This window comes from Xiphophorus maculatus, chromosome 18 (genome assembly GCF_002775205.1).
Source record: "Xiphophorus maculatus strain JP 163 A chromosome 18, X_maculatus-5.0-male, whole genome shotgun sequence".
Classification (NCBI taxonomy): domain Eukaryota; kingdom Metazoa; phylum Chordata; class Actinopteri; order Cyprinodontiformes; family Poeciliidae; genus Xiphophorus; species Xiphophorus maculatus.
Genome location: NC_036460.1, coordinates 15,632,302 through 15,659,393, shown reverse-complemented (window position 1 = coordinate 15,659,393; position 27,092 = coordinate 15,632,302). Strand labels below are relative to the sequence as shown.

The following is a 27,092-nucleotide window of genomic DNA, read 5'->3' as shown; positions in this document are numbered from 1 at the left end:
TACCACAAATATGAGACCTAACACATAGTTAGGTCTCATATTTGAGTTCTAAGTCACACTTACTCATGTGCCAGGCCAGTTAACAAAAGATCCCAGTTGATCATTGGTCCACTGATATACATCCATGGTATGTATACCAATGGACCAATGATCAGGTGCATTGGTATACATATACTGTATGTGGATGCAATTTAAAAATAAATTGTCCACATAGAGAACATTAATATATCAGGATAAATTAAAAAATATCCTGACTTTTTACTCCACTTGCTACAACTATAAAAATTTCAGAGTTGACCGAAAAACATCAAATTAAAATTTAGCAAAGAAAAACAGCAAAGAAGGCTTAAATTCAAACTGAAATCTGAGAAATTACAGTGATATAAACATTGACACACATACACACACATACTATATCTTTGATTTCATTCTAACCATTGCCAGTACATTCCTAATCCTGGCCTAAAATCAATTCACACCTTAGTCCTAAACTTAACCAATAACCTAAAAACAGCACCTCTTCTTATAGGGCTTACAACATAGTATTTGTTGAAAAAATCTATCAGATACAAGGCCATGCACACACAAACACACATTTATTGTACAAAGTCCTGTTGCCATTAAATGTTCTGGAGCTTCTCCAGGCATGAAACAAGCCAAAGATTAAAGTGAAAAAAATATACAAGAATGGGAAGCAAAACCCAACCAGAAAGTCATAAAAACAGCATGTCATTTTGCACCCTGTGACAGACCTTGTTCTCAGTGCAGAACACGGCATGAGGCAGCATCACCTCTGTAAACGCTGCTGCCAAGAAAACACGATGACAAATAAAATACTAGATTTTTTTTTTTGGTACTGTCAAAACAAACTGCATTTGCTTTGCTGTTGCTATAAAACAAATATCACATACTCAGTATATTTTTAAAATTACAGAATTGGAGGCTCCACAATAAAACCATGGACAGGTAATGGGTATTTCACCCATTGTCCTGCAGCAATAAAATACCTACTCCTAAGGCTGAGTTGCTGCAAGCAGGAAAAAATGACACAGATCTTTAAAAACAGCAGGTCTTGCAGGGTGTTTCCTGTATGTAGTATTTAGTATCCACTAAAACATGTAATTCAGGGCGTGGGGTAATGCATTTCAGATACAAAGTTGGGCCTAATCCTACAGAGAGGAACCAGAATGTGTGAAGGTGATGCTCAGGAAGCAGCTTCTCCTGGAACAGCTGGAGTCAAAATGAGCTACATACACTGTAGCTCCAAACTGTGGCAACATGTACCGATCAAGCTTAGCATTATGACAACTGTCAGGTGAAGTGGGAGAGAGAGGTGAGGCTGCAAGTTAACATTTTGTCCTAGAAGTTGTAGGATAGATAAGCCAACATCTGTGTGAGAATACTGTAGGTCATGTTATTATACATGAGTTATTTTTTTTTTATTATTATATAACCTTATTTACATTTTTGCTAAAAAATTTTTTTTAAAAAAGAAAGAAAGTAACCAGCTCTGGGACACAAAAATATTTTTTTGAAGGAGCATATTTGTCACCAGGCATGTGGGTTTTATCTTTCATACTATCGTATAAGATTAGGGAAATATGTCCAAGAAACCAGCTGAATGTCACTCATTACTCCGGGGTATTTACAACATGATCCTTTGTGACATTAAAGCATGTGTTTCACTGCACTGGGGCAAACCACAGGCCTATGATACCACAGCTGTAAGCATTTTCTAGTGATATGTCTTTGCCTTGAGATCAGCAACATGTCAACTTCAGACTACAGACCCATTCAATGAATTAAAATATTACTGAAAAAAATCTTTATCACTATGTGAAGCACATATAGATGTGCTCTATGGATGTGTGAAAGCCTTCATTTCCTTAAATTGTGATTTTCTCACTTACAAGCCATGAAAACATGATATTTAAAAATAAAATAATACATCAGACCATAAAAGAACATTTAATACAGAAATGTGTGCATAATGAAAAGTATATTTAATACTTTATTAAAAGGTTATTTTCAAAGCTACTTTCATCCTGACACATGGGCCTCATCTAAATATGTATTCTAATTTACTGAATATGATTGTATATTTGTATGAAAAGGCCTCAATTGTACACAGCTTCATAAAATGCCCACAAAACAAAACTATCAACTTAAAACTGCTTCACATTCAATTGTGTAAACTTATGAATGTGAAGATATCTTGATACAATCTCTAAAAATCTGCCCCTCATTGTTTTTAATATTTAACGAATAAGAATAATTTTTATGATTTTAACTGATCTAAAAAAGAAAATGTTTAGTTTAGTTAAATATTATTAACTATTGTGTTGATGTTTTCATGCAGAGCAGTTTGCTAAAATGCAATGCTTTTAATATGACTTGTTAAGACTTCAGTTCATTAGATATTTCAATGTACTTCCAGTTATTTGTGTGCATCTTGCCTGATAAACATAGCACTGTGAATGCACTGGCTAAAGTTTCAGCTGTCACCACTTCAGCAGCTTTATGGGAACAGCATGCAGGGCAGGTTACAGACAGGAAGCTACCACAGCCAACACAGTATCTCTTTCAGTGTAAACAACATTGTTTTAAAAAAAAAAAAACCCACACACACAAAGCCAGATCCATTAGGTTACAATAATATACAAGGCCTACGATGTATCTTTGCAAACCATCCATATTAAGTGGGTCATGCTTTTTCAAATTTGGCCTGTACAAATTGTAGCTGCACAGGTTACTGACTGGTGGTTCATACATAAAATCACAAAAAGTACAAACAGAGATCAGGAAACTGTTTAGTGAAGAGCTCATTAAAACAAGGAAACAAGATAGAAAGTAGTTGCATTTGCCTACAATACATAAATAATGCAACTAGTCTACGTATGGACCATATCACTATTAGCTGAGCAACATGTTCAATAATGTGTGGCACACAAGCTTTAATTGTCGTAATGTCTCAATTTCCAAGTTGGTCACCATGGTAATATTGGTGTGTAGTGCCACGTGAGGTGCCTGAATGAAAATTACGCACTTCAGCAGAAGACAAATGGATTGCTGTGTAGACATACTTCTGCAGGTGAGCTTCAGCTGTGTTGTGTGTACTAATGGTGAAATGTTTGCGTGTGCCTCCGTGTGTGTAAGTGTTTATTAACACTTCCTCTCACTTCATCTCCGATCAGAGCTGTTTCTATTCAGGGTCACAGTTGTAAATATGCTCAGAGGAAGCCGTGAAAAAGGAAATGAGTGCTCTCTGCTTGCTCTGTATGGCTAGGTTTTCAAATCAAACAAGTTTGCAGACTGCAATTTAGATGTAATTCTTGTCACAGCAAGTGAGAGAATGAAGTTCTGTGTAAAGTTATCCACTGTACTATGACGGATGACACAAGTTGCTCTCGACCTTGCGCCCGATTGGCCCAAACGCCTACATTGACAACACAATTAACTGTTTGTGGCAGAGACCTGCATTCCTCACTGCCAGAGAGTCTCCAGATACGGACACTTGATAGTCAAGAGTGGTAACAACGAGAGAAAGTCGTCATCTCGATAATAGCATTGCTATGGAAACAGTATGGAGGCGTTATGTGTGTGGGAAAAAGCAGCAATAAAAAAAAACTCGGGGAAAGAATAAAGGTGCCAGAATGCAACCAGGCAGCATCTGTAGAAATAAAGGATGCACAGCGGTTACTGTGGAGATTAAGGTTTTTAGTAACCAGGGTAAAAGCGCAGGTTGCTAGAGAGAATTAAAAATTGTTAAGTATATATTTTTCTAAAATCAGTGGTAATTATAGCTTTGAAAATAATATTTTCAGTGTGTAATTCAGGGAACAGTAAAAATTTATCTAATAAAAAGAAAATCACTTACAATGACTTTTCTTTTTGTTTTTTGCATTGTTGGAAATATGTTTTGCAAGGCTGAGCAGATGAAAAAAAAAGAAAAGAAAATCTTAGTGGAAGAAGGCAGCATCTTTAATCCTGCACTGGCACTGAGAGAAATAAAACCTGGCTCTGCCATAAGCTCCTTTTACATTTTGTTTGTGATCTTCATAATTTAAATACTCACACTGTTTACCCTTCTCTACAGCTGCTTCATGTGCAATGCAGTTTTACTAAATGATTAACTCTGAAATCAAGACTACCCCAATTACATTTAAGTCAAGAAACATGCAAGGCTTTGTAAATGTATTTACATTCCTTGAACAATAGTTTATTTATTGTTGGGATTTTGTGACGGATCCAAACAATTTGAATGGCTGTGAAAAGAAAAGAAATTGCAAGTTTATTTGTGTTTAATTTTGTTTGTTTTTACAAATCAGAAGGTGTGGTGTGCATGTATTCAGTTTTCTTTAACTCAAAATCCTCTAAATAGAACCACCCAGAGTAACCAGCTACTTTCACCTTGCAAACATGTGAAACATGGTTCTTTAGTAATGTAGACCAAAATTCCCCTTTTTTGGTATACATTCTAAACATTATGCATGATGAAAAACTGAAATACTAAAAGATGGTGGTGGCAGCATTTCGGCAGCAAAGATCGCAAAACTGATAAAAGTTCATTGAAAAATGGACAAAGCTAGAAGGTCAGTATGAAAAAAAGTCACTAGACAACAATAACCCTAAACATACATCCAGTCTTCTAAACACAATTAGTTTAATCTGCAGATTTTGATGACTATTTAAGTATATATTATATCTCTCACTTTTAAGTAGTGGGCAAATAATAAAGCCATGTTTAGTACTCAAAATGTAAATGCATTTTCTGCAGCGTAACTTTTTATAATACAACATTTTGAAATAATCACCCTGCAGTTGAAATTAATTCCTCAATACACTTTGTAGGAAATAATTATTAGCACTTAAATCATGAAGCTTTAGTATGAATCTACTTAAAGATAATGGGAAGGAGAAACAGTAATGAGGAGAGCTCTTACATCCCAACAAACCACTTAACTACTCTAATAGGGACTTTAATGTGGCTTTAATAATCACTAAAATGAAAGTGAGTTGAATTATTGTTAACATAAAAACTGTACTTAGAGTTACACCACAAATAATTAATATTTCTGGTGGACTTAGATTTAAAGCTAGGAGGGGTGTGAATAGATTTGGGCTTGAAATTATGTTTTATTTTGTAAACTATAAGGTTCAGTTCCGCTTTATTCAAGTCTCAAATGTGCAATTAACTTGTTACAGCAAGTACATATTTATTTATATAACGACAGGTTACTCAGTAAATCTAATCTTATCTTTTGCTGGTTTCTGAACCACGTCCTATAAAACGTATTTCTTAAAACACATGCAACTTGTGACGTAGGATGTAACAAACGTGTCTGTTTAGAAACAATGATGATTGCTTTCATAAGTGTGATTTGGTAGGAGGAAAATCAATGTAAATCATGTTACAAGTAACAACACTCGGAAACATGAAATAATCTCTGAATGCAGTTCCGTGAAAACAGCACAGAGAGATTATCTGTGTATTTAAATAATTCTCAAAGATGACATAAGGTTAAAATTATTCTTACAGGCTTATGGTATGTATATATAATACTTTAATATATAATTTAATACTATAATATGTTAAGACAAAACGTAATGTAACTTTTTGCTCAGCAGTGGTTTTTGCCTTAGAACTCTGCCACGCAGGCCATTTCTACTCAGTCCCTTTCTTATGGTCGATGCATGATGCTAGAGACAGTGAACTCAGGTGTGATAAACCACGTTTAAGTTATATTTGAACAGTGGGGCCAATCACTTTTTCACACAGGGTCATGTATGTTTGGATTTTTTTTCTCCCACAATAATAAACACCTTCATTTAAAACTTTCATTTGTATGTACTTGTGTCGTCTTTGAATAATGTTTAAGTAGATAGTTCCAACATGACGTCACACCTCATTTTATAAAGGTGCTTTGTTGGATATGATATTGAGCAGAGCTTGAAAGTTGTTTCTACAAATGCACAGCAGGTGACAGCACAACCGATTCCACCTCTGCAGGAGCACCGCAGGACCTGCCTTGGTCAAAACATTCCCTCATCTCTAGGCAAACAAAGCACAGCGCACATGGGGCTATTTCATGGCACACATGAATAATTGACTTTAAGCGTCTCAGACAGTGACAGCAATTATGACACTCTTGAATAAAACATTGGGCACCGTGATGCTACTCCTGTAAAGATGTGCAGCTTCAGTTTCATCAGCAGACATCAAGGTGGCAGGAGTAAAGGTTCACATTTTCAATCTACAATGAGAAAATGCTCATCAGCTCACACAAACAAGTAAAAACCTTGCTAATTCAGTGGGTTCACAGCTCCCCCTTGTGGCAATATAAAGAAAGAACACCACAAAGTATACTACAAACACACCTCCTGGGTTTCTCTTTGCTTCTCTCTTTTAATCTCCTTTCCAGTCTCTAAGGACTCTCGTTTGCTTTCTTCATTTTCCTATAATTGTGCCTTACTGATCCACAGAGTCTCTAGTTTCCCCCCAAGAGCTCTAAAGCACACCCACGCAGTTACCCATCCTGCTTTCTACACACCAAACCGAGTGTTTGATGGCAGCTATATTCCTAAAGACATGTTGTAAAAACATAATTAAACAGAGAAAAGATGAATCTTCTGCCCTTAAGCACACATCTATTATTACAAATGCTTCATATGTCCAAAGATATTACAAGATGTCGTTTAGAGCTGTGGCACTTTAGCTCGGCCAGAAATGGAAGTCACCTTGAACATCACTTAATAGATTTATAGAACAAGATTGCATCCGTGTGTGTACGTTTGTGTGTGTGTGTATAAGCGTCTTGGAGAGTAATAACCACAAGGCTGAACTTGGCCAGGTGCCTTCTCCTATGTGTGGGAGAGTAAGATGAAGCTCTGCAGGGGTTGTTATTCTTATACAACCTCATTGAGACTCAAGGAGAGAGCTGCCTCCTAAAGAAAGCTTTATCAGTCCTCATCAATAATGGACAAATACTAAGCCAGGAGAGGAGGGCCAAGCAGTCGGATGCCAAGATAAAGAGTAGAAAGACAGGAATTTAAAAGCTGATAATTGATCAACCAACATTCATTAGCATGTACTCCACCATGCTGACAATATTGCTTTGTTTACTTAAAGTCATATTCTGATTTTCTGAGTCCTGGTTCAGATTTCTCACACTTTAAAAGACCTTTTATAAGCTGGGAAAGCTCTGGAGATTGCTCAGCCAAGCAATGATCCGCACTGACAGCAGCCTGGCACTATTCCTGAATGAATATGTCAATAGGACAATCTGATTTCCTATTGATTCACACAGTCAGTTAGTGCTGACATACGTGAAACACCAAAGCCATATGTACAGTATGTGCTGGGAATAGTAGGTGATTGCAAGAAGAGTTTAATCATCTTTCTTAAAGCTGTAAAGCAGATCTATTGACTGGAATCCAGTAAAAATTGTGAATTAGTTCATTGGTATTTAATGAACCAGAGATGTTTGATTTCTTTAGTACTTTAGGAATAAATCTTTAATAAATCCATTATCACTACACTACTGGGAAAATCAACCTTTTTTCTTTGTAATGGAAAATTTACTGAATACTTGAATTTTAAAAACTGTAGTCAAGTTCTGGATGAGGCTTTACATATATTTTAATATTTCCAATATCATAAGCCTTTATGGGGCTTGTTGAATTCGACTTAAATTTTTCATTTAGAAAATATTAATTTTGAAAAGCTTTTTTTTATTAGGTGACGGCTCATTATGTGAGATAAATTTTAATTCTGACAGAACTGCAGATTGTTTTATCTATCCTTTTTGCCTTTTTATCTGGTTTACGTAGACTTATAAAAAAAAAGAACATTCTTAGGCTCAGTTATTTGGATCAATGGTTCTCAGTCTGTAACTATTGTTTGAAAGTTAATAATATACAGCAATTCAGCTGTTTTAGTCACTGTTCAACGCTTTTTTTTTTAGTATGTTCAGTCAAGAGAAACAAACAAACATGTATATTTTTTATTTCCATCCTTGTTGTAGCTGAATAAAAAGCCACAATATTCCCAAATAGCAAGGCTTGTAGGAATTTTGTGAAGAATCATACAAATGTACGTAATTTCTAACACTTCTGTTAAATGCTCCTCAAAATACTCATATCGCCTGAAAATGCAAAAACCGATTGAGGAAGTATAATTCCTTCTTAAACACTTGAAATATAACATATAAATCCTCAATATTTTGTACATAGAGCCACTTTAACAACTTTTCTAGTTACAAAGACAAAGGTGATGCTCTCTGTCTCTTTGTCCAGAGTAATTTATCACTTCTTGCATTCAAGCCACAGGTGTCACAGGATCTTGGTCGATCTAATGGCCTTTGTGTAAAGCCCTTCACGGTTTAACACACCCACCTGCATTTACACAAGACATCAGTATACATCAAGTACTTTTAGCACAATCCCCTTCTCTACATTCCTTATTTATACTCTAATAAAATACAAAAAAAAATTTTGGGACATTTTGTCTTAGCCAAAAACCATTAAACACATTCATAGTTTGAATTAAAGCTTAATTCAACCTCAGTGATCAGAACAAATTAATCAACGCAGAAAATTGTGCTTAAATTCTCTAATAACCATAACTATGTATGTAATGTGGATATGCAGTTGGACGCCAGTCTACAAACACGTGCACAACACAAATGTAGGTTTCTGTGTCCGTCTGAGCAATTAAGTATTCAAAAAGGACACCAGCTCTTCTGTTAAATATTCACTTGTTTTCCAAGATGAATAAAGGATGAGCAAATGACGCATTTATCTGCATGTGTACGTTTGTGCGTCCAACCGCAAGTGTCGCGATTGTGTCAGTGTGTGCTCACTCGTGCTTGTTCTCTAGAAGCATGCCAACTGTGTTCAGTTACCCATTACAGCCTTCAAGGAATAATGTAAACCATGCCCACACACCTATAAAATGACTACAAACAAAATTAAACCTGCAGCCATAAACATGTAACACAATAGAGTGGGAAAGATTGCTTGTTGCTGATCATAATTGAGGTCAGAGCTCTGCAGAGCAATCAGATTCTTCCTCACCACAATTGTTCATACGACCCCTGAAAAAAACCCCTGGCATCTGCACCCTCACACTTGATACAGCACATTTAGATAATCGCTCTTCTCCTGGCAGCTGAGAAGGACTGACTTGTACATTTGATTTACAGACAAAGAGGCTTTATTTATTACTCCATAGAACATCTTTCTACTGATCTAGAGATGAATCTTCACAAATGTTTCTGGTTAGGTGCTTAGTTTTATGGACCCATGGCCATAGAAGAGATTGGAGAATCAGATTTCATTTAACTGGACAGGGGAGAAAATACTTTTGATATAGTATATTTCTTAACTTTAAATCCCTCTTACATTGGTGTTTTCATGTTGCCCATATTAACAAACAAGCAACCAAGGCTTTAGACTAGTGTTTCTCAACGGGGGCGGCGATACCGCTAAAATTCAGTGAAACATCGCCCATGTTTTAATGTTGCACAGCACAATCTTTTGCAAATGGTTCAAAGCTTAAACTGGCATTGTTGTACATCTTTTATCTGGTCATTTTGTGCAATATATAACAACTAACATCAGAAAATGGCACAGAAGAATTTTTTTTCCACTCTGATTGGCTGCTGGTAGGTCTACCAATTTTAAGTTGAATGTCCATTGAATTTTCCATAGACACTTGTAAAAAAAAAAAATTCTTCCCATGGGTTTTCTGTTCTCTGGAAAATTATTTTTGATGATAAATACAGAAACAACCATAAAAATTAATACATCAACAATAGTGATAGTAATATTAACAATAAAATAATATTCAGTGCAAAGAAGCCTACAAATCTTTGATGGAGGGCGGTAAGGAACCTGTATAATGGATAGAGGGGCGCTGACCCAAAAAAGGTAGAGAAACAATGCTTTAGATTTTGCTTTATGGTGTTTCCATATGTTTGGCACCATAATTAATAAAAAGAGTGTCTCCGGTCAGTTTCTATTTAAGAACACAGGCAGAAGCAAACAAACGTTTTAAATATGCACAGTGCAGTGAGGAAAAACTTGTAATTTGCAGTAAAAACACATTGAAGCTCACATGACTTGGTTATTTTTGTTTTAAGTAAGAAGAAGAGAACACAAAAACTATTGGTGTTCTCTCAGCCTGTTGTGTTTTAGCCTACAAAACAAAAGTGTTTGAAATTCACACATCTATGACTATGTAGATAAACCACTGTAAAAAAAATAAAAAAATAACAGCAGCAACTGTTTTCTAACTTCTGTAAATGTTACAGAGCAGTGATCCAGCTATTATGCTTCACAATCCCAAATTATGCTACGCAAACAGTCTGCACTAATCCCTGCTGATTTCTTAAATATCCGACACACTAGAGAACTTGGCCCTGCCTTTCGTCACTTCTTATTCCTCCACTGTCAGGTGGACGTAAGTACGTTCTCCCTTAAGGTCTCCCTTACTTCACCCAACGCGTCAAAATCAGCTCTTATTGTAGTAGTTGTGTAGCCTTGTTTGCAAGGAGGCGTCCCTGCTTCAACTGCAAACAAAATTAAACTTGCAGCCACATACAACTATCCGGTTTTGTATCCAGAGGAGACATAAATATTTTTGAGTATTTATCAGACATGTTGTAAATTTGTATGACTCTTCACAAAATACCTGCAATAATTCAATCAATCATAGTGCTACACCATCATAAAAACACAAAAACACAGTCATAGAAAACACCATACCATCAACAACTGAAACATTACATGTCAAATGCCTAAAAACTCCTGCATTGAAATTGGAAAGTGGCTGTCCATGGAGGACAGCAAAAAGGTGCGGCCCCCTCTCTATGACCATTTTATTAACGAAGGATGCAGGAACAAAGTCTGGACCCCAGCGAGACGCAAACTTAAGTGGAAGTGTCCCCCAGATGGTCTGCAATGTGTGTGAAAGGTGAGTTCAAACATGAACGTGACCATATGCAGACTGTTCAGCTTTGGGCTTGTGCTTTACAAACAACCCTTGGCGTGAGAAGTAGTATTGTACTTATGTCAGAGTGTTTCTCTCAAATATTTTAGGTATGCACTACAACAACAAAAAATCCAGAAATAGGCAAAGTTTCTGTAAATACTGTGGAGTTAAAAGTCCACAGAGAAACTCACAAATAGATTAATTGTACAACAGGCTGGAGTTGACTCCAGTGAGAATTAGTTTGCTATACGTCTGTAGGTAAAAATGCAAAATCCAAAGATTTTTTATTATTATGGTATCCTAATGGGAATACTTATTACACATTAACAGATATTTATTCAACATAATCTTTTTTCATCTTTTGACTACAACATGAACTTTATGATGTCAAAAATAGATGTGAGCACAACAATGCCGCACATTTCAGACAAGAAATAAGCCTGCAAACTGAGGGGCCGCAGAGTGAGGACGCAACTGTGAGGGCATTAACTCCATCACCTTTAAATTGCTGTCTGGAAGCAGGCTTAGTTCATTTAATCAGAGGGATTGAGAAGCATCCAGAGGGTCGGAGAATCTCACACACGCACACACACCATCAATTTATGGAGGATGTTTCACTGAATTTTAGTTCATTCCTATCAAATCGAGTTTTGGCAGTAAATTTTTATAATTTCCTGTATATTCACCTCACAGAGTGAGTGCCTAGATACCGCAACACACAAGTACAAACCATATGTCCCGTAATATGTCTGTCTGCCCCCTAGAGGCTTACACGACACTTCACTTCCTCCCTCAAGCCTTCACTCTCCTCTGTATCCAACAATATCATGGGCTTTTGATTAATCTTTCCACTTGGCTGATTGAATTGATGCCCTTTAATTCAGTGAAAGTAATCAAAAATCAGAAGAGTGCTTTTGGCTCACTGGCATTTAGGTTAAAAGGGGATGTGCAAGGTTTCTGCTTTTTGTCTTTTAAAAGAAAGCCTGTTTTTTCTCCCAGATTAATAACGTCACATAAAAAGCATACCAGGCATTATGGTGTATTTTGCAAGTTTAAAAAAAGCAGAAATATTCCAGAAAATGTCACAGGAAACTGCAACAGCTGCATCTTATTTCACACAAATAAAGCAAATGAGAAAACAGACAAAGTGAAGTCAGAGTGAATCCTGGCTGTGTTGTAGAAAGACACGTGTGCTGGCGGGCTGTCAATATCCATTTCTGAAGTCTTTATTTTATTATACGTTTCTAGGAAAATAGCTTTCCTCACAGGCCTCACAAAGTACTACACATAGCAGCAGTATCTGGTCCTCATCATTACATAATTAGTGTTAACATTGGCCGCATCAGCCTGGAGGAAATGTTTAATGCAAATGCTCTGAACTGAACAACAGCCAACTGTCACCACAGCTCATAGCCTTAACACTAACAATAATATAAATGTGTGTGCATGCAGAAATGCTGCATTTCTTTGCTTGAAACTTTCAGAACTGAAACGCTTAGAAAAAGAACCATCTGTTTAACTCTGAGCTGATTAAAAATGAGATGAAAATTGCACAAATCTTGATTGCTTTTTGTGCTCCTGTTTTATTCTGTTTCTGGAAAATTAAAATAAAAAAGGTTTCAAGAAAACATAAAAGAAGCCCTTCACATTTGAAAGGGAATATCAAGGCTTTTACCATGAGATTTAGATGATACATAAGCAGGTATTGGCAGGTGTTGCAGTTATAGATTGATACAGTTTCTGCTCTTTGACAGAAAAATGTGTCAACTTGAAGACTAGCTGTTTAAAGATGCCCACCCCTCATCTTTTGCTGGGCACTACCATCTACCGGTTGAAAGAAGGTTAAACGTTTTTTCCTCACTTATAAGAAAGAAATATTTGGATGAAAATATTTCTGGTTGCCACAAAGTGAACACCTCCCTTTTAACCTGGGCATTATCACTTATTATTATTATTGTTATTATTGAAATAACGTTACTGTTTAAAACTACTATTGGCCAGCTACAGGGAGCATGTCTGACTGCAGGCTAGTGACCTGAGCAGATAGCCTGACTAATAAATAGCTTTCCTCCACAAAGCAGTGAAAGGGCAGATGGTGACTACTGATATTCCTAAGAGTAGCACACTAAATCCATAAATCACAACAGAGTGGAGAGTTTTTATTAATGTGCCGTTAGAAAGCTTGTAAAGGTAGAAGGTCAAATGAAGGCAGCAAATATGAGAAAATCCTGGAGGACAATTTGTTTCCATTTGTAGGAGAACTGCGGCTTCAGAGGACATTTATTTCCCAGCAAGACAATGACCCAAACCATCCAGCTAAAGCTACAGAGATATAATTTGAAGACAACAAGGTGGAAGCTCTGGAGTGGCCTACTCAAAGCCCAGACCTAAATCTGATAGACAATTTGTGACTTGAAAAGGGGATTTTCACAGCTGATCTCTACACAACCTGACAGAATATGAACAGTTATGGAAGGAAGAATAGATTAAGAATGCAGAATCCAAAAATGCAAGCCTGACAGACCTATCTACTCCATGCTGTGATTCCAACCAAAGGTGCATTTACTAAATACTGATTTAAAGCAGGTGAATATTTATGAAATCACTTATTTTACATTACATATTTTTGTGTTAAAAAACGCAAATTGTGTACATCATGATTGATTTGCAAAAGCAATAAAAGAACTAAAACATCCTGGTGGTTAAGCTAGAGAAGAAAGTGATGGCATTGCATATAAATGTTCCTTTTTGTTGTGACTTTGATTAACGCAGGAGTCTTTACTTCTGATCCTCAATTATTTACGAGCCATTTTATTAGGCTCCTATAATGCTAAATGTTTAGGCATACATTTGCATGAGTTATTGCAGGAAAATCTGGAAAGCATCAGCTCCCATAAGCAGGTTGATGCAGAAAAAGATCTTCTTCATTTCTTGGTTTATTAATGGAAACAGCTGCCAGTTTTATTAGGCCAGCGCAACTGTAGCATAGGTTTAGGTCACGTTATTATTACTCTGACTAATACATTCAAGTATGTTGGCAGAATTTAGCAGAGAATTGAGAGAAAGCCCTGGGGGATAAACGGACTATTCAAATGACCAAAGCATACAGTCATTCATGGAAAAGTTAAGCCGGCAGCCTCTCCAAATATAAAACCCTAATGCACACACATCTTAAAATCACAGAGTACAGCCCCCTGTAAACGCAAACACAATATTTCTGCAGGTAGATTAAAAAAAGTCTTGTGCTGCTGTTATTGAAGTGTTATGATTTAGAGTAAATCAAGCATGAAAAGGATAACATAAAGATAAAATCCCTCGTTCTGCACAGCTTCTTTTCCATCCTACCAAAGACAGTTCAGTGTGTGTAAGGCAGCTACATGCTGCTTCCTTGCCTGAGGGTTGAGCAGCGATCAACAGTCCCAGTCACATCCACTCAAACCACTCACTAGAACCATGATGCCTACTCACAGACATGACAAACCCTCTGAACAACAAGCACAGAGCAGTCGTTTCCACCAGCGCCGTACTAACAGAAACTGGATTACATTCAAAGCAATTATTTAATAATAGACCTTTAACAGGAAGATGATTTAATCCTGTTATCTGTTATCTAGTGCTGACATTCTGATTACAGTCGACTATTAAGCCAATCAGGTAAAAACCTGCTTTTAAAATGCAGATCTGAGCCGAATTATTGCTGTCATGATTACAGTTATGCTTCTATTGTGTGTCCACAATACAAACCTGCTAAAGGTAATGTAAAATTAGAAAGGGAAAGGGGCATTTGATGCAAAATATTATAAATTTCTATTAATGTTTAATGGTAGAAGATTAAGATTACTTTCATTTGCATTTTGTTAAAGTTTTAGTTTGTGTCAACTTTAAGGTATGTAACTCAGTTAAAAAAACAACCAAACATCTATTTCCTTTCTCTCAAACTGTTTAAGAACCATAAAGATTTAGATTTAAAGTGAGCTCAACAGTCCGTGTAATGCATTGTGAACAGCATATTCAAGTGAATATTAAAGAACATTAAAGTGCATAAAACCAATGCAGGAGTGATTGCAGTTCTTTTTCTCTCTGCAAATGTTCTGAAAACGTTTTCTCTTAAATTCCTTTCGCAAAGAGACAGGAGATATTACACAGCCCCTTTTCCTAACCTACACACTGATTTCAGAGGTAAGTGGACTGCAAATTTGAAAAAAAAAAAGCCAGGTAGGGTTACCTGTAGACCATGCCAGTCTGACTCCTCACAGTGTCGTGCAAAGACAGCGAATGGAAGTTCAGGAACTCCTCCAGCTGTTTGAGCTGCCCTGCATTGTTGGCTTTGTTTGTGGCCCACAGCATCACAGGGGCATAAGACTGTGACCCCGGCCCCATGGACACCTGCTTGATCAGTCTCCCCTGACCCAGGCCCTGGGTCGGGACTCCGACTCCACCAGGATTCCTGGAATTCTTCTGCTTCGGGTTGGGGATCTCCGGGCATGTTGCTTTGTACAGGTACATCTTCAAGCTGTCTTTGTCACTTTATCTTCTCTTTCAGTCTCTCTTTTCTCCTGTTTGTGTGCCCCACAAACATCTAAGCTCCCAGTAATCCAGGTAGGCCCCTCGCCCACTCAGCCCTACGCAGTGCTGAGGAGTGGGAGTACGTCAGCTTTTGATGAAAACCTAACAGTAGAAAACTTATCTCCAAACAAAACACAAAATGATTTTGTGTTTTTTTTAACTCTCTAATTTAAAAAAGAGAAAAAAAGAAGTAGCTTAAAATACTCCGAGGGAAAAAAAAATGCAACAAAATGAATGGAGTCCAATCAACGTGCAGGCAGCCGCATGTCCACTCAGTGAAAACTGATTTTTCCTTACATGTACATCTCGATGCGCTGGGCCACATATGTTGTCAAACCCCACATGTAGACACAGAGTGGCAACATGCACTCACAGATAACCCTGACTCTTCCCCCCCTCTTATCGCTCTCACACACACAAAACATGCACTCATGCTGTCACTTTGCCCCTTGCTCAGCCAGACTACAATATAAGCTCAGTTTGGTTTTGCTCCCTATTAAATGGTCTGGGAATCTGGGACGTTATTTTTCTCCCTCCCTCCATTTCCACCCCCCCACCTCTCTCTCTCTTTCTGTCGTTCTCTCTCTCCATTGGTTTCTTTTACTCTCTCATTCCTTTTAGCCTTTTTTTCCCCCCTCAACTCCCTTTTATCCGTTCTCCCATTCTCATTTTCCTCATCATCCTTCCTTTGTCTCCCACTATTCCCTACGTCACAAGCTCTTACCCAACTCCTGGTTTCCTTTCTTGTCTCCATCTTCCTCTTAACATTTGTCTTGTACGTTTTGTATGGGGTCGTGCCCCATATATTAGCTTTATTCAAACGTTTTAATGTTACAAAGCTACTGTAAAAAGTTTTTCTTAAACATATATTCATTTGTTTTCGTTTGTATCTTGTATTTCCTACCATTCCATCTCCTTATCTGTCCACCTCTTAAATCGTAGTGGAGTTTTGTCCACAATAAACATCTGAAATAAAAAAAACAACTCTCAAACACTTTGTCGTACATAGCCAGCAGCATGTTATGCCCAGTTTCACCCTGTTGGAGGACATGTTTTTAACAAGGTGAACCACCATAATGAAGAGGGGAAGCTGCTTTTTTCTCTTTGCTTACATACACAAACACACCCCTTTGGTCCTCTCATGAGAACGTTCAGTGACATCATGTCTGGTCCTCCAGTGGATTGTAGGAATGAAGAAAAATGCCGTTCTCCCATATGAGGAAATCTGTGTTCAGATACACTCTGTCACTCTTTCTGCAGATCCGCACATGCAGGCAAATGATGGATGCTTTCATTCATGCACTGCTTCAGAATAAATCCACATTTATTATTTGGTTTCTTAGGTCACTGGTTTTTCTGTAGGTTTTCATAAAGATGTGGTATGCACTTTCCATGCACATGGTGCCATTTTACAGCAGAATCAAACGCTGAACATCAAACACAACTTAAACAAAATTTCACTTCACAATTGTGTTCCTTGAAAATGGGCCTGTGTCTCTTTAAGAAGCCTCTATTCTTCCCGACATTCACATCACCACAGAAATGCTCCTCCATTATGCCGTTTACAATCATTCATAGGAGCAATGGACTGAGAAGTAGTCCGTATCATAAGCTCAGCAGACACACATGTTCCGCCAGGTGTTTGCTAATTGCTGCTGCCGCTAGTCTGGAGGAGCTGTAGGGAAAGTATGCGGTAGGAGACTGCAGCTCCAAAGAAGAACTTTGTGGAAAAGATGAGAGGAAGCACTTCAGATCAATGAAGGGATTGCTGCAACAGGAGATTAAATGATTTCTCAAACATCCATGAAAGAATCAAAGCAACACATTAGGTATATCTTTGATGAGGAAATAACATAACATGATATAAAGAATATAAAGATCAGAATATAGATTTTTATTTAATACCCCTTCCTCTCTTTAAGCTTTGCATCCATTCTTAAAAATCATCATTTAAAACCTGCAAGAAAGTTTGCTTTTACTAGAACAATGCAAGATTCCAGCATTGTCTGTTATCTAGCCATCTATCTTTAAACTCGTATTATTGTTGATGTCTGTAATAAATTCATAAACAGTGTTGGAAAAGTGTCGTATCATGAGATGAAAAATGTGAAGGTATTCTCTCTGGACCCCAAAATGTTTCACATTTCAGGTCTTTGACATTCTTAGCAACAAAAGTGATTTGCACTTATTCAGTCATGACCCCCATTATGCCTCAGAGCCTCCATTTTTTTATGCAGCATAGATATTTATAAACTAAAAAAGGTTTTCAGCATTGCCAAGGTGAAAGCGAGTGCATGCACATCTGAGCACACAGAATTAGGCAGAGAGGTCGGTGGAGGCAGGGGGGTGGGGGGGCAGCTGCGTTTGTTGTCCAGCAGGGTCGATGGAAAAACTGATCCAGCCAGGCGTCAGGAATGTCAGCTGAGTTTATGCAGTGCATAAGTGTGTTTAGCATGTATTTATAGACATGGGATCCATACAGATGGAGGCTTTTGCATGGTCACGTGTTCAATAGAAAAACTAAAGGCTGTATTATCAAAACAGAAATTGATTTTGGTTGATGTTGATGTTTTGTTGCTCTTTCTTTGGATTTTCTTGTCTCACTTCTGTTATGACTCCTGGCGTTTGCCTTCGAGCTGCTCATCATGTATATAGGTGAGCTGCTGACAAGAACACCAAAAAAGGCAGAGCAGAGAAGCAGAGGGGGAGGCCATGAAGAGGGCCATCCAGAAACAAACTGAACTCTGCTTCACAGCTTTAGACAGCCAGGGTTCTGTCTCACTTGTCTCTGTCTTCGCTTATTGTTCCACACATTTCCTCTCTAAGCTTCTACAATCAGCTTCATGCTCCTTGAGACTAATTAGCTGTCGTTTTCTATCTTTTATTCCTACCCTTCCTCCCCCTCGTGCTCGTTCCCCCAAGTGAATCGCTGTTATAATCACTGTGCTCCGTGACAATTATCCAGTGTCCACGGTGCGACAGAAATAGAACGAGCAGCACAGAAAATTGTTCCTCTTGATTTTCTTTTAGTGAAAAAGATTAAACATAGGACGCTTTACAAGAGGTTGTTGAATACTGCAGGACATAAAAATTTGTTTTTACATTGTTTACTTGAACAACTTAGCTTTTCTCCTCACCATTTGACTGAGCGGCTGCGATAATAATGGCAGCAAACATCCTCTAGCCCTGAGGGACTGTCCTGCTCCTGTTTAACACCAGTGTGTTGGCCTACATCATCCATTAAATCCCATTGTTTATTGAAAGTCAAAACCTTAACGATGACCAGTGAGAGTAGAGTAAATGTTGCATTATCAATCTAAAAACTGTTTGGGAAACAAACATTAAGTGCAGCTTGAGTGTGACTTCTATTTTAAGAGCTGTTCAGGAATCTCACCTTAATAATTTGTTGTTTTGTTGAGCAAAACTCACATTAATGTAGTTACAAATCTCAGCTACATTTAAAAGTCCAAAAGCGTAGCTGCTGCATAAGAGAAACGTGCCAATCTTGGCACCAGCTCCACGCTTCATCCAACAGGTTCTACAGGAACACGTGCTGCTGTTCTCTGTACAACAGAGTCATGTTTCCACAGCATTGTCACACCTGCTGCCAATGGCATTAGGAAACCTAATTCCACTGCCTTGTCAAAGTAGATGAGCGATATTGTTGGCTCCAGTGATGGACTCGCCAACTTGAAATTGGACCAATGCCTGATGGTCCAGCTAACAGCAGCCGTTTTTAACTACTCAGAGCATATATGACAAGAAAATAAAAATAAACACCAAAATGCAGTTGTGGCGAGAAGTTTATATACGCTGACAGGCATGTGCCATTCTTTCTTTAGAAAATACAAAATAAATTCTGCAATTTCTAAAGAATGTGGGTAACAGAATTTGATTTATCAGAGCTTCTCTGTGCCCCACAGGGTAAGAATGAACATATTTGGTTAAATATTCCTTAGCAGTTTACAGAGAAACCACATGCTTTCAGAAAGATTAATTCATTCGTATAACAGTTGTGATGTGTGTTTGGGATCATTCTGCTGTTGAGGCACACAAACCAACACTGCTCTCCTCAGAGGAAATAAACATTGTTAGGAGATTTAAAACTAACTTGGAACCAGGGACAGTTTTAGGATGATCCGGGCCAGAACAACTTGGGTCTACTACTCACACAAGTTTTCTTTTTGGGCTCCAGGGTTATATTAAAGGCGGTGCTATGAGTGCAATGTTTTCAGATAGTTTAATCTCGTAGTGCTAAGAGCTTGGGCTTCTTTAGAAAGTTATACATTGCACAGTTTTTAAACTATAAATTCTTTAAAAATGAAAACTACAGAGGGGTTCCTTTCACATTGAATGGAGTTTTGTTGTAACGTCATCTGAAAGAGAAAATCGGCTCAACCATAAACACCCTCTAGCCTGACTGAAATTTGCAGCTGTTATCGAGCTACCGAAGAACCAGAGATTGAGCTACTTGGCTGCACTGAGATGAAGTATTTCTGGAGGAGTCAACAGAATGCTTTCAAAGCAACACTGTAAAAACGTTTTCAGTGGTTGAATTATGCTGACGGTCTGTTTTGATGCCAGAGGTACTGGTGCATTGCACGGAATGGATGGAAAAATAAAAATGAGGGAGTACAATCTTTACTTCTCAAATAAGCAGCAAGACAGATGAAACTTGGACTCATCAGGTCAACGATTTAAAAAAATTAATCAAAACTGGTTTTGGAATGGATAAACCAATTTAACATTAGGTTAATGTTAAATTGTACTTGCTGTTTCTGAAACAGTCCCTGCTTTTGCTTCGCTGAAGGTGTGAACTAAATCAGTAGGTTTCCATCCCACTGGAATGAACAGGTACAGTTGTTTGAAAATGCTGAAGCCAGCTAAAACAGACAGCATAAATCTCTCTAGCTCTTGGTTCCAACTCTGAACATTGATTTATACTTTGAAAAACCTTGCTGAAATAAGACATTTTTCAACTGTAGGTAAGGGATATCTTACTGATAAGCACTATACAGAACCTCAGAAAAATAAATGACACTTCAACTCAAAAACGCACACAACTGATAATGTCCCACACTGTTAATTAAATCTGTTATAGCAGATTATGTTGATCATACTTCCTAATGGTCAACAATATGATTTAGGGATAGTTCATAAATATTCCACCTTTGTCAAAAGCAATTAGGTTTTCACTAAATTAGAGTGGGGAGGGGAGGATGGGTGACAGAGGGAAACAGTTATTTATGAGGGAGTTACACAATCCCAGGGATTTCTCTGGTTATACTCTGCCCCAGTTTTTTGCAGAGTACCACTGGAGTGCCAAAAATTGTAGAAGTTGCTCTGATTTAAATGACAGAGAAAATCCAAAGCATTTGGCATTAATGTCAGGGTCTCAGAGAATAGAGCTGGCAGGCATTTTTGCAAGTGGGTGCGAGCGTATGCATGTGCGTGTCTGACTGGCAAGAACAGAGAACAGAGGTCCTGACTTGTTATCAGATGTTTTACGAAGAAGACAGAATCTTTACCAAAATAATGGCGTTCAGACTAAATAAAATTATCAGAACTGATGGGAGTTGGGGGGGGGGGGGTGTAATGGAGTAAAGACAGGAATGCAGAGGTCTTGTTGATCTAGCTGTGGGTCACAGTGTGAAGTCCTTTTTATTGGTAGTCCATTAAGCTCATCACTTCTAAAGCAAAGCTACTAAAGATAATCGCCCCATCTTCACACTCCTCCTCCACCTGTCAGGAGAAATTCTTAACATATGAGCCTTTTATGAGCCTGTAAATAAAGATTATGAGAAGTGTGTAGCCACAAACATGTCAGCAGGACTCTTAGATAACGTCTGAAAGCCTTAACTAAAGACAGAGTGCTTAGTTTTATTTGGTGTTTGTGTTAATATTAATGACTTGGAATTTTCTTTCAAATTTAGTAAATAATTTTATTTAAAATGAACTGTTGGATCTATTTTCATTCTTAGATGCAAGAGGAGTCAGTTCAGGGGTACGAATACCTAACTTTTGAGATTTTCCATGAACGACTGACTGCAAATACATCAAACAGAGCTAGAAATGCCTATAGGACACTTCAGAATGAATCTAGTAATTGGTTGAGAAAACCATTTTTTAAGAGTTGAAGTAATGTTGGAAAATATTTACAGTTAATTAGAAAATTCAATACTTTACAAGCTCTTGATTCGTCCCACAAGGACTCACTGTGTATCAAGGCTTTGGGGCCACTTTAAAAGAGAAATATTGATATTATATGCATCTGTAGTTTCAAGCAACATAAAATGGGAATGCCAGTAACAGAACTGATGATTCTGTGACCCTTAGTAAATATTTTTACACATATGAGACTCAATAGTTGTCTTTATTTTCATGGAACTGAAAGTTCTAGTTCCTTTTGTGAAAAATTACATCAAACAAAGTCCAAACCCAGGGAGAGGAGTAAACAAAGTGAAAGAGGAAAGAGAAGAGGGAACAGGCGATGCGACAAACGAATAACTTTTGGGCTCTAGGCTTGAATAATTGGAAAAAAACAAATGAAGCATTTAAATCAGAAAAAAAAGAGAAATGAGACAAAACCAAAGGGTCAGACAAGGAGAACGCAGAACTACAACTGTTTGCATAAGTAAAAATTATTAGACCAGACAACATGAGGAAAAACTATTACCAATATGAGATTCAACAGTGAGCAATTCATCTGTGCTTGGTCAGTCAAACCCACAAGAATCAAAACAGTCGCTTCAACCTCAACATGTTTTGTCACCATGGCGGTCCAAGATGTCAACACAGCCAAATCCAGCAAGACAGATGCATGCTAATAACATTATAGCCAGATCAGGTGACACCAGTGTAATCTGGAGGTCACTATGGCCGGCATGACTTGTACAACACCCAAATGGATGGTTGGACAGACGGGTAGGGAAGCACATGTCATCGGATAACATTGTTGGTCCATCCCAAACATTGTTAGTTGAACACAAAATGTTACTGATTACAGTATTCTGTCTGAAGAGGGAAAACACACCTGACACACCTTGGTGAAGCTACAGTGTCTCTTCACACTCACAAGATTTAACTGACCTGTAGGGCATGCCAGTCTTATTTGCAACGGTTTCCTCTTTGCCCAGTCCGAACATTCGAAGGTACCAACTGGTCTCCAACTCTCTGATCAGCGCTGCTTTATGCCTCTGCTGCGCCACCTTCTTTCCGGAAAAGGAATTGCGCTTAGCATCTTGGGAGTTGCTTCGGTGGGTTTTGGAACCACTGAGAGAGGCCACCGACTGTCTTCGGTGCATATTTGGGGGCTGGTGTCCACCAGGCCCCCCAACACCTCCTCCGCTGCTCCGCGCTGCTAGCATGGCCCGGGAGGTTGGCCCTTCCCGTCTTGGGGAAGGTTCAGGTGAACCAGAAAAAACTCTTGATTATGGTTAATTAGTTAGCTATCTTCTTCACCCCTCTCCTGTCTTTAAGATTTGTTAGATCTCAATTCTACTTGATGCCTTTTGACTGCCTGTCTTTTTGTCTGTGCAGTGTTCTCTCTGTGCTCTTATAGCCTCATCCAGCCTGAAACTAGATCCTAGTTTCCTTGTCTCGTCACAGCCTGCTCTGACCTAAAAGGAAGCAGCCAAACATGCCAGGGCGTCAACAATGCATGCACTTACTCACTCACACAGACTGCATACGTAATACCTGTGCACAAAAGGCACCTCCTAAAATAACACATAAATTGAAGAAAAAGTATTGTTAATGCAATTAAAGTAAATGAACACAGTTGGAATAAATAAATAAGTGACCACAAGGAATAAATAAAGTCATCCCTATTTAAATATGTCTTTAATGCTGCGGGAGCATATGCATAGATACTTACTATAATTAAGACACAAATGTTACAGAGGTACACACATATATGTCATCAGCATCTGTAATGGCTCTATATTTATGCTTTTCCTGGACCACCTCAGAGTCTTAACACCATTCTTTGTGTAATAAGACACACTGCTAGTGGGGGAGAAACTCTAATTTACACCTTTGTCAAGCATAGCAATAAAAAAGTCTAGACACTTTTCTTAAACTATGAACAGATACAATAATCTGATATTTCTACTTCTAGTTCATTTCTTTCTCAAAAATCTAGTAATTATTTTTAATCCCTTTCATTAGTATGAGAGGGACAGTTGGTAGCACTCTTGCAGCAAGAAGGTCCTGGATTTGATTTCTGTTTCTGTGCTGAAGGGGCCTTTGGATGTTTATCTGTGGCTCCTGGTAGGCAGGTCTATGGGTCCCCACACCCAATACTGAACATTGTTACAAAACAGCCTTTATACACAAGCATGCTAAGGCTTACCAAGGTGTTTTTCAAATGCACTTAACATTGGGTTGCAGTTTCTACTAAGTAGGCCTACTAACTTGTTCCATGTACTTTTCAGTGATGTTATTGTTTGTTGCTATGGTTTCTCAATTCTGTTAATTTCCCTCTTTCTGTAGGTGTACGAGCAGATTTCTAGCACTAGAAACACCCTTGTTATTCTAGCTAGTCCTTATTTCTCTCCTTTACTCTTATCTACTTGTATGGTTGCCTGCTGATAAGATTAATCATAATAGATAGGTAGTGCAGACTTTTTCCTTCCCTCTAACGCTGACAAATTCGGCAGAACTTTGAAGTAAACTAAAAGGTAAGAACAATCAAATATTGTACCACTTTTAAGGTTTGAAGTACTAAAATATTACATTTTACCGGTGACAGGGTGGCTTGAAGAAGAAGACCGTGCAGACAACAGAAACAGCATTTAAACTGCAAAGTGTGGATGAGCTACAAACGTTACTAGCTATTGCATGAAATTCTGCATCCACTGCTATTTTGGACTGGTAGTAAATCTGCTAACAGACATGTGAACGCACTCATGCATTAAACAGCTCCTTGTGGTCAAGCTTTGTGGACTGAGAATCCCCTAGAAATCTAATCAGATACTTAGAGATTTGACTCTTCTGAGGTCAAGTGAATAGATCAGTGACGGAGAACCAGCATTAAATTATTTAGCCCAGTAATGAGATCGAAGCAGACTGGACAAACTGGACATAAGCAATCAGAGTGGACTGGGGAAAAGGTTGGAGTCAGTGCTGGATATCAAGGGTGCTTCCAGATACTTTGATTGAAAACCTGTCAGTATTATGTGTTTAGCTTTATGGTGGCAAAGTTCATAATTGTGATCTTTAAGAGCTTTCTCTTGTCTTTCCCATTTTGATGAGTGGCCAAGAGAAAGTATCACATTATACTTTTTATCATTGAGAAGCAGGTGGACATTGGTTACAATTTAATACTAGATGGACACTACAACCAATTAAAATTAATAATAAAATAAAACAATTAATCGCTGAGGGTACCACTGCAATTCTGTTATGTTCTATTAACTTAATGACATAAAAATGTTACGTTTTTCTTTCTATTCATTTTCATCAGGGGTGCTGATAATATTTAACGACACAGAATGAGGTAATAAATTGTGTTGGGTTTGTGTCTTCACCACCGAATGGGGTAAAAATAGATCACTGATGTCTTTCTGATCTACATTTGCAGCATGGGAGTTTTGAGTAAAATGACAGTTGACACATTTTCACTGGAGTCATACGGCCTTATGCAAAGCCCATCAGCTGGAAGATCTGCTGCTTTCCAAGGTCCCTGGTTCAGAGGATTCCTAACACAAAGTTTATCTGATCTGACCTCTCTGTTACTTCTTCATCACTTAGTGGGAAATCCTACCGTAAGCAAAATCCGTCATCCCCGGCCTTTATCCTGAAGCTCCGCTGAGACGCAAACTGATACAGTGCACTTTGCAAACATATACGATGTGTGCTCTGACACAGAGACTCAGGGTAAATTCATTATGTTTATAGAGCAAAAATAATTCTGTTCAGTCAAGTTAAAAGGAGCCCAATAACATGGCTCCTTTTAAGGAGTTTAGCAATCCCCAAACGATTAGCAATCCCCAAAGTTGAGGCATCTTTCATGTGATGGGAAAAAAAACTTTAGCAACAGTTCTGAGAACAAAGTCAATTTAAAAGCTTTCTTTTTTTACTCACAGGAAGATGTTACTAAAATTGCAAGACCCCATAAATAAACTGTCTCATAGCTAATTAGTACTAGTATGAATCAGTACAACATCCATTGTGTTTCTTAAGCTTCAACGAACAAGTTTGCCATAAATCCATCCTACCCTACCAGCACAATTGTTCATATAATCACAAACTTTAATTTATTTTGTTACAGTTTTACATGACTGCCAAATGCATAGAGGTTGGTAGCAGTTTTTAAAACAAATAATATTGCAAATCTAAAAAGTGTGATGCATCTTTGGATTGTTGCTGTTTCAATAAAATCCAGTGTAACCAGTTAAGAAGTAACCTACCTGAAAGTTAGCATGGAAAGCTGATAGCTACGTACCAGCTATACGAACAATGAAAGTTTTACAAAGTGCTTACCCAATAGGTTGAATATAAATAAAGGTTGCACTTTTTTGATTATTTGATTTCTTTTTTTAAAAGAAAAAAATCTTTTTGTTGGCCAATAAACTGTCAACAGAAAGGGTTGAAAAACGTACAATATTTTTTGCAAGGTATTGCGTATCAAATACAAGACAGGATTTAGGAAAGAAATGAGAGAGAGTTGTAAGACATACTGAGAAGGTTTTGAAATTAAAGACATACATAGATACGTGTGTGAAAACCCACCCAGGCTACAAACTATATGAAACAAACTGGAACAGCTGCTCTCCCAGTTTTAGATTAAGCTAAGCAAACCTGAGCCTTTGGATGTCCCATTGGTCTCATTTTCACTTACATCTAATTAGAACAATTTAGTTTAGCACTGCAGTTACATATTACTTCAATAAGGTGAGATCATAGCTATACAAAGTTTAAGAAAATCAACCCTGCAAAAGGGTTCGGCTTAGGCCTCTTTACCCTGTACCTGGCACTTGTGGGAAGGCAGTGTGAACAATTCAGATAACGTTATATTTTTATAAACATTAAACATGCAATGTGCTGCACTCTTCCTCTTGTGCCTGTTCTCTATCTCACTCAGAGAACAGATACATCATTCATTTTTCTAACACTGACCATGTGTTTTAACAATCAATTGTTTTCAGTGTAGTTTTGATTATCTTCTTATGGGAACTTTACAATAATTTACTCTGAAACACATATTAGGTTCAACTGTTATGATCAACTCAAAGATTAAATCCACTTGAGATGTCCCACATGTTGAGACCCATACATTTTAAAGGCTAATACAATTTTGTATTAGTGTTAAGAAATCCACCAGAAAAACAGACATTGTTTTGCTGCTTTCCATTCACGCATTTAGCAATACCACCCAACTGAACACTAAAAACCTACACAAACATAACATCTGGAGGGTCAGCTGGTAGTGATCTTTGGCTTCTTGACCTGGACAACAGATTTATCAAAAGAAACCTGTTTGTAGTTTTAAGAAAAAGCATTCAGACTTGAGACACCATTAAAATAAATC

The 27,092-nt window shown here is 37.8% G+C and overlaps 1 protein-coding gene across 1 annotated transcript in view; it reads right to left on the bottom strand.

Annotated features, from left to right (window-relative positions):
- The window catches only part of kcnab1 (potassium voltage-gated channel subfamily A member regulatory beta subunit 1), a 91,349-nt gene extending 75,341 nt beyond the window's left edge, over positions 1-16,008 (bottom strand). Inside the window, exon 1 of the mRNA XM_023351402.1 lies at positions 15,219-16,008. Within this exon, the coding sequence (XP_023207170.1) occupies positions 15,219-15,499 (281 nt within the window). The 5' untranslated portion in view covers positions 15,500-16,008. The remainder of the gene's footprint in view (positions 1-15,218) is intronic.
- Between the last annotated feature and the right edge of the window lie 11,084 nt (positions 16,009-27,092).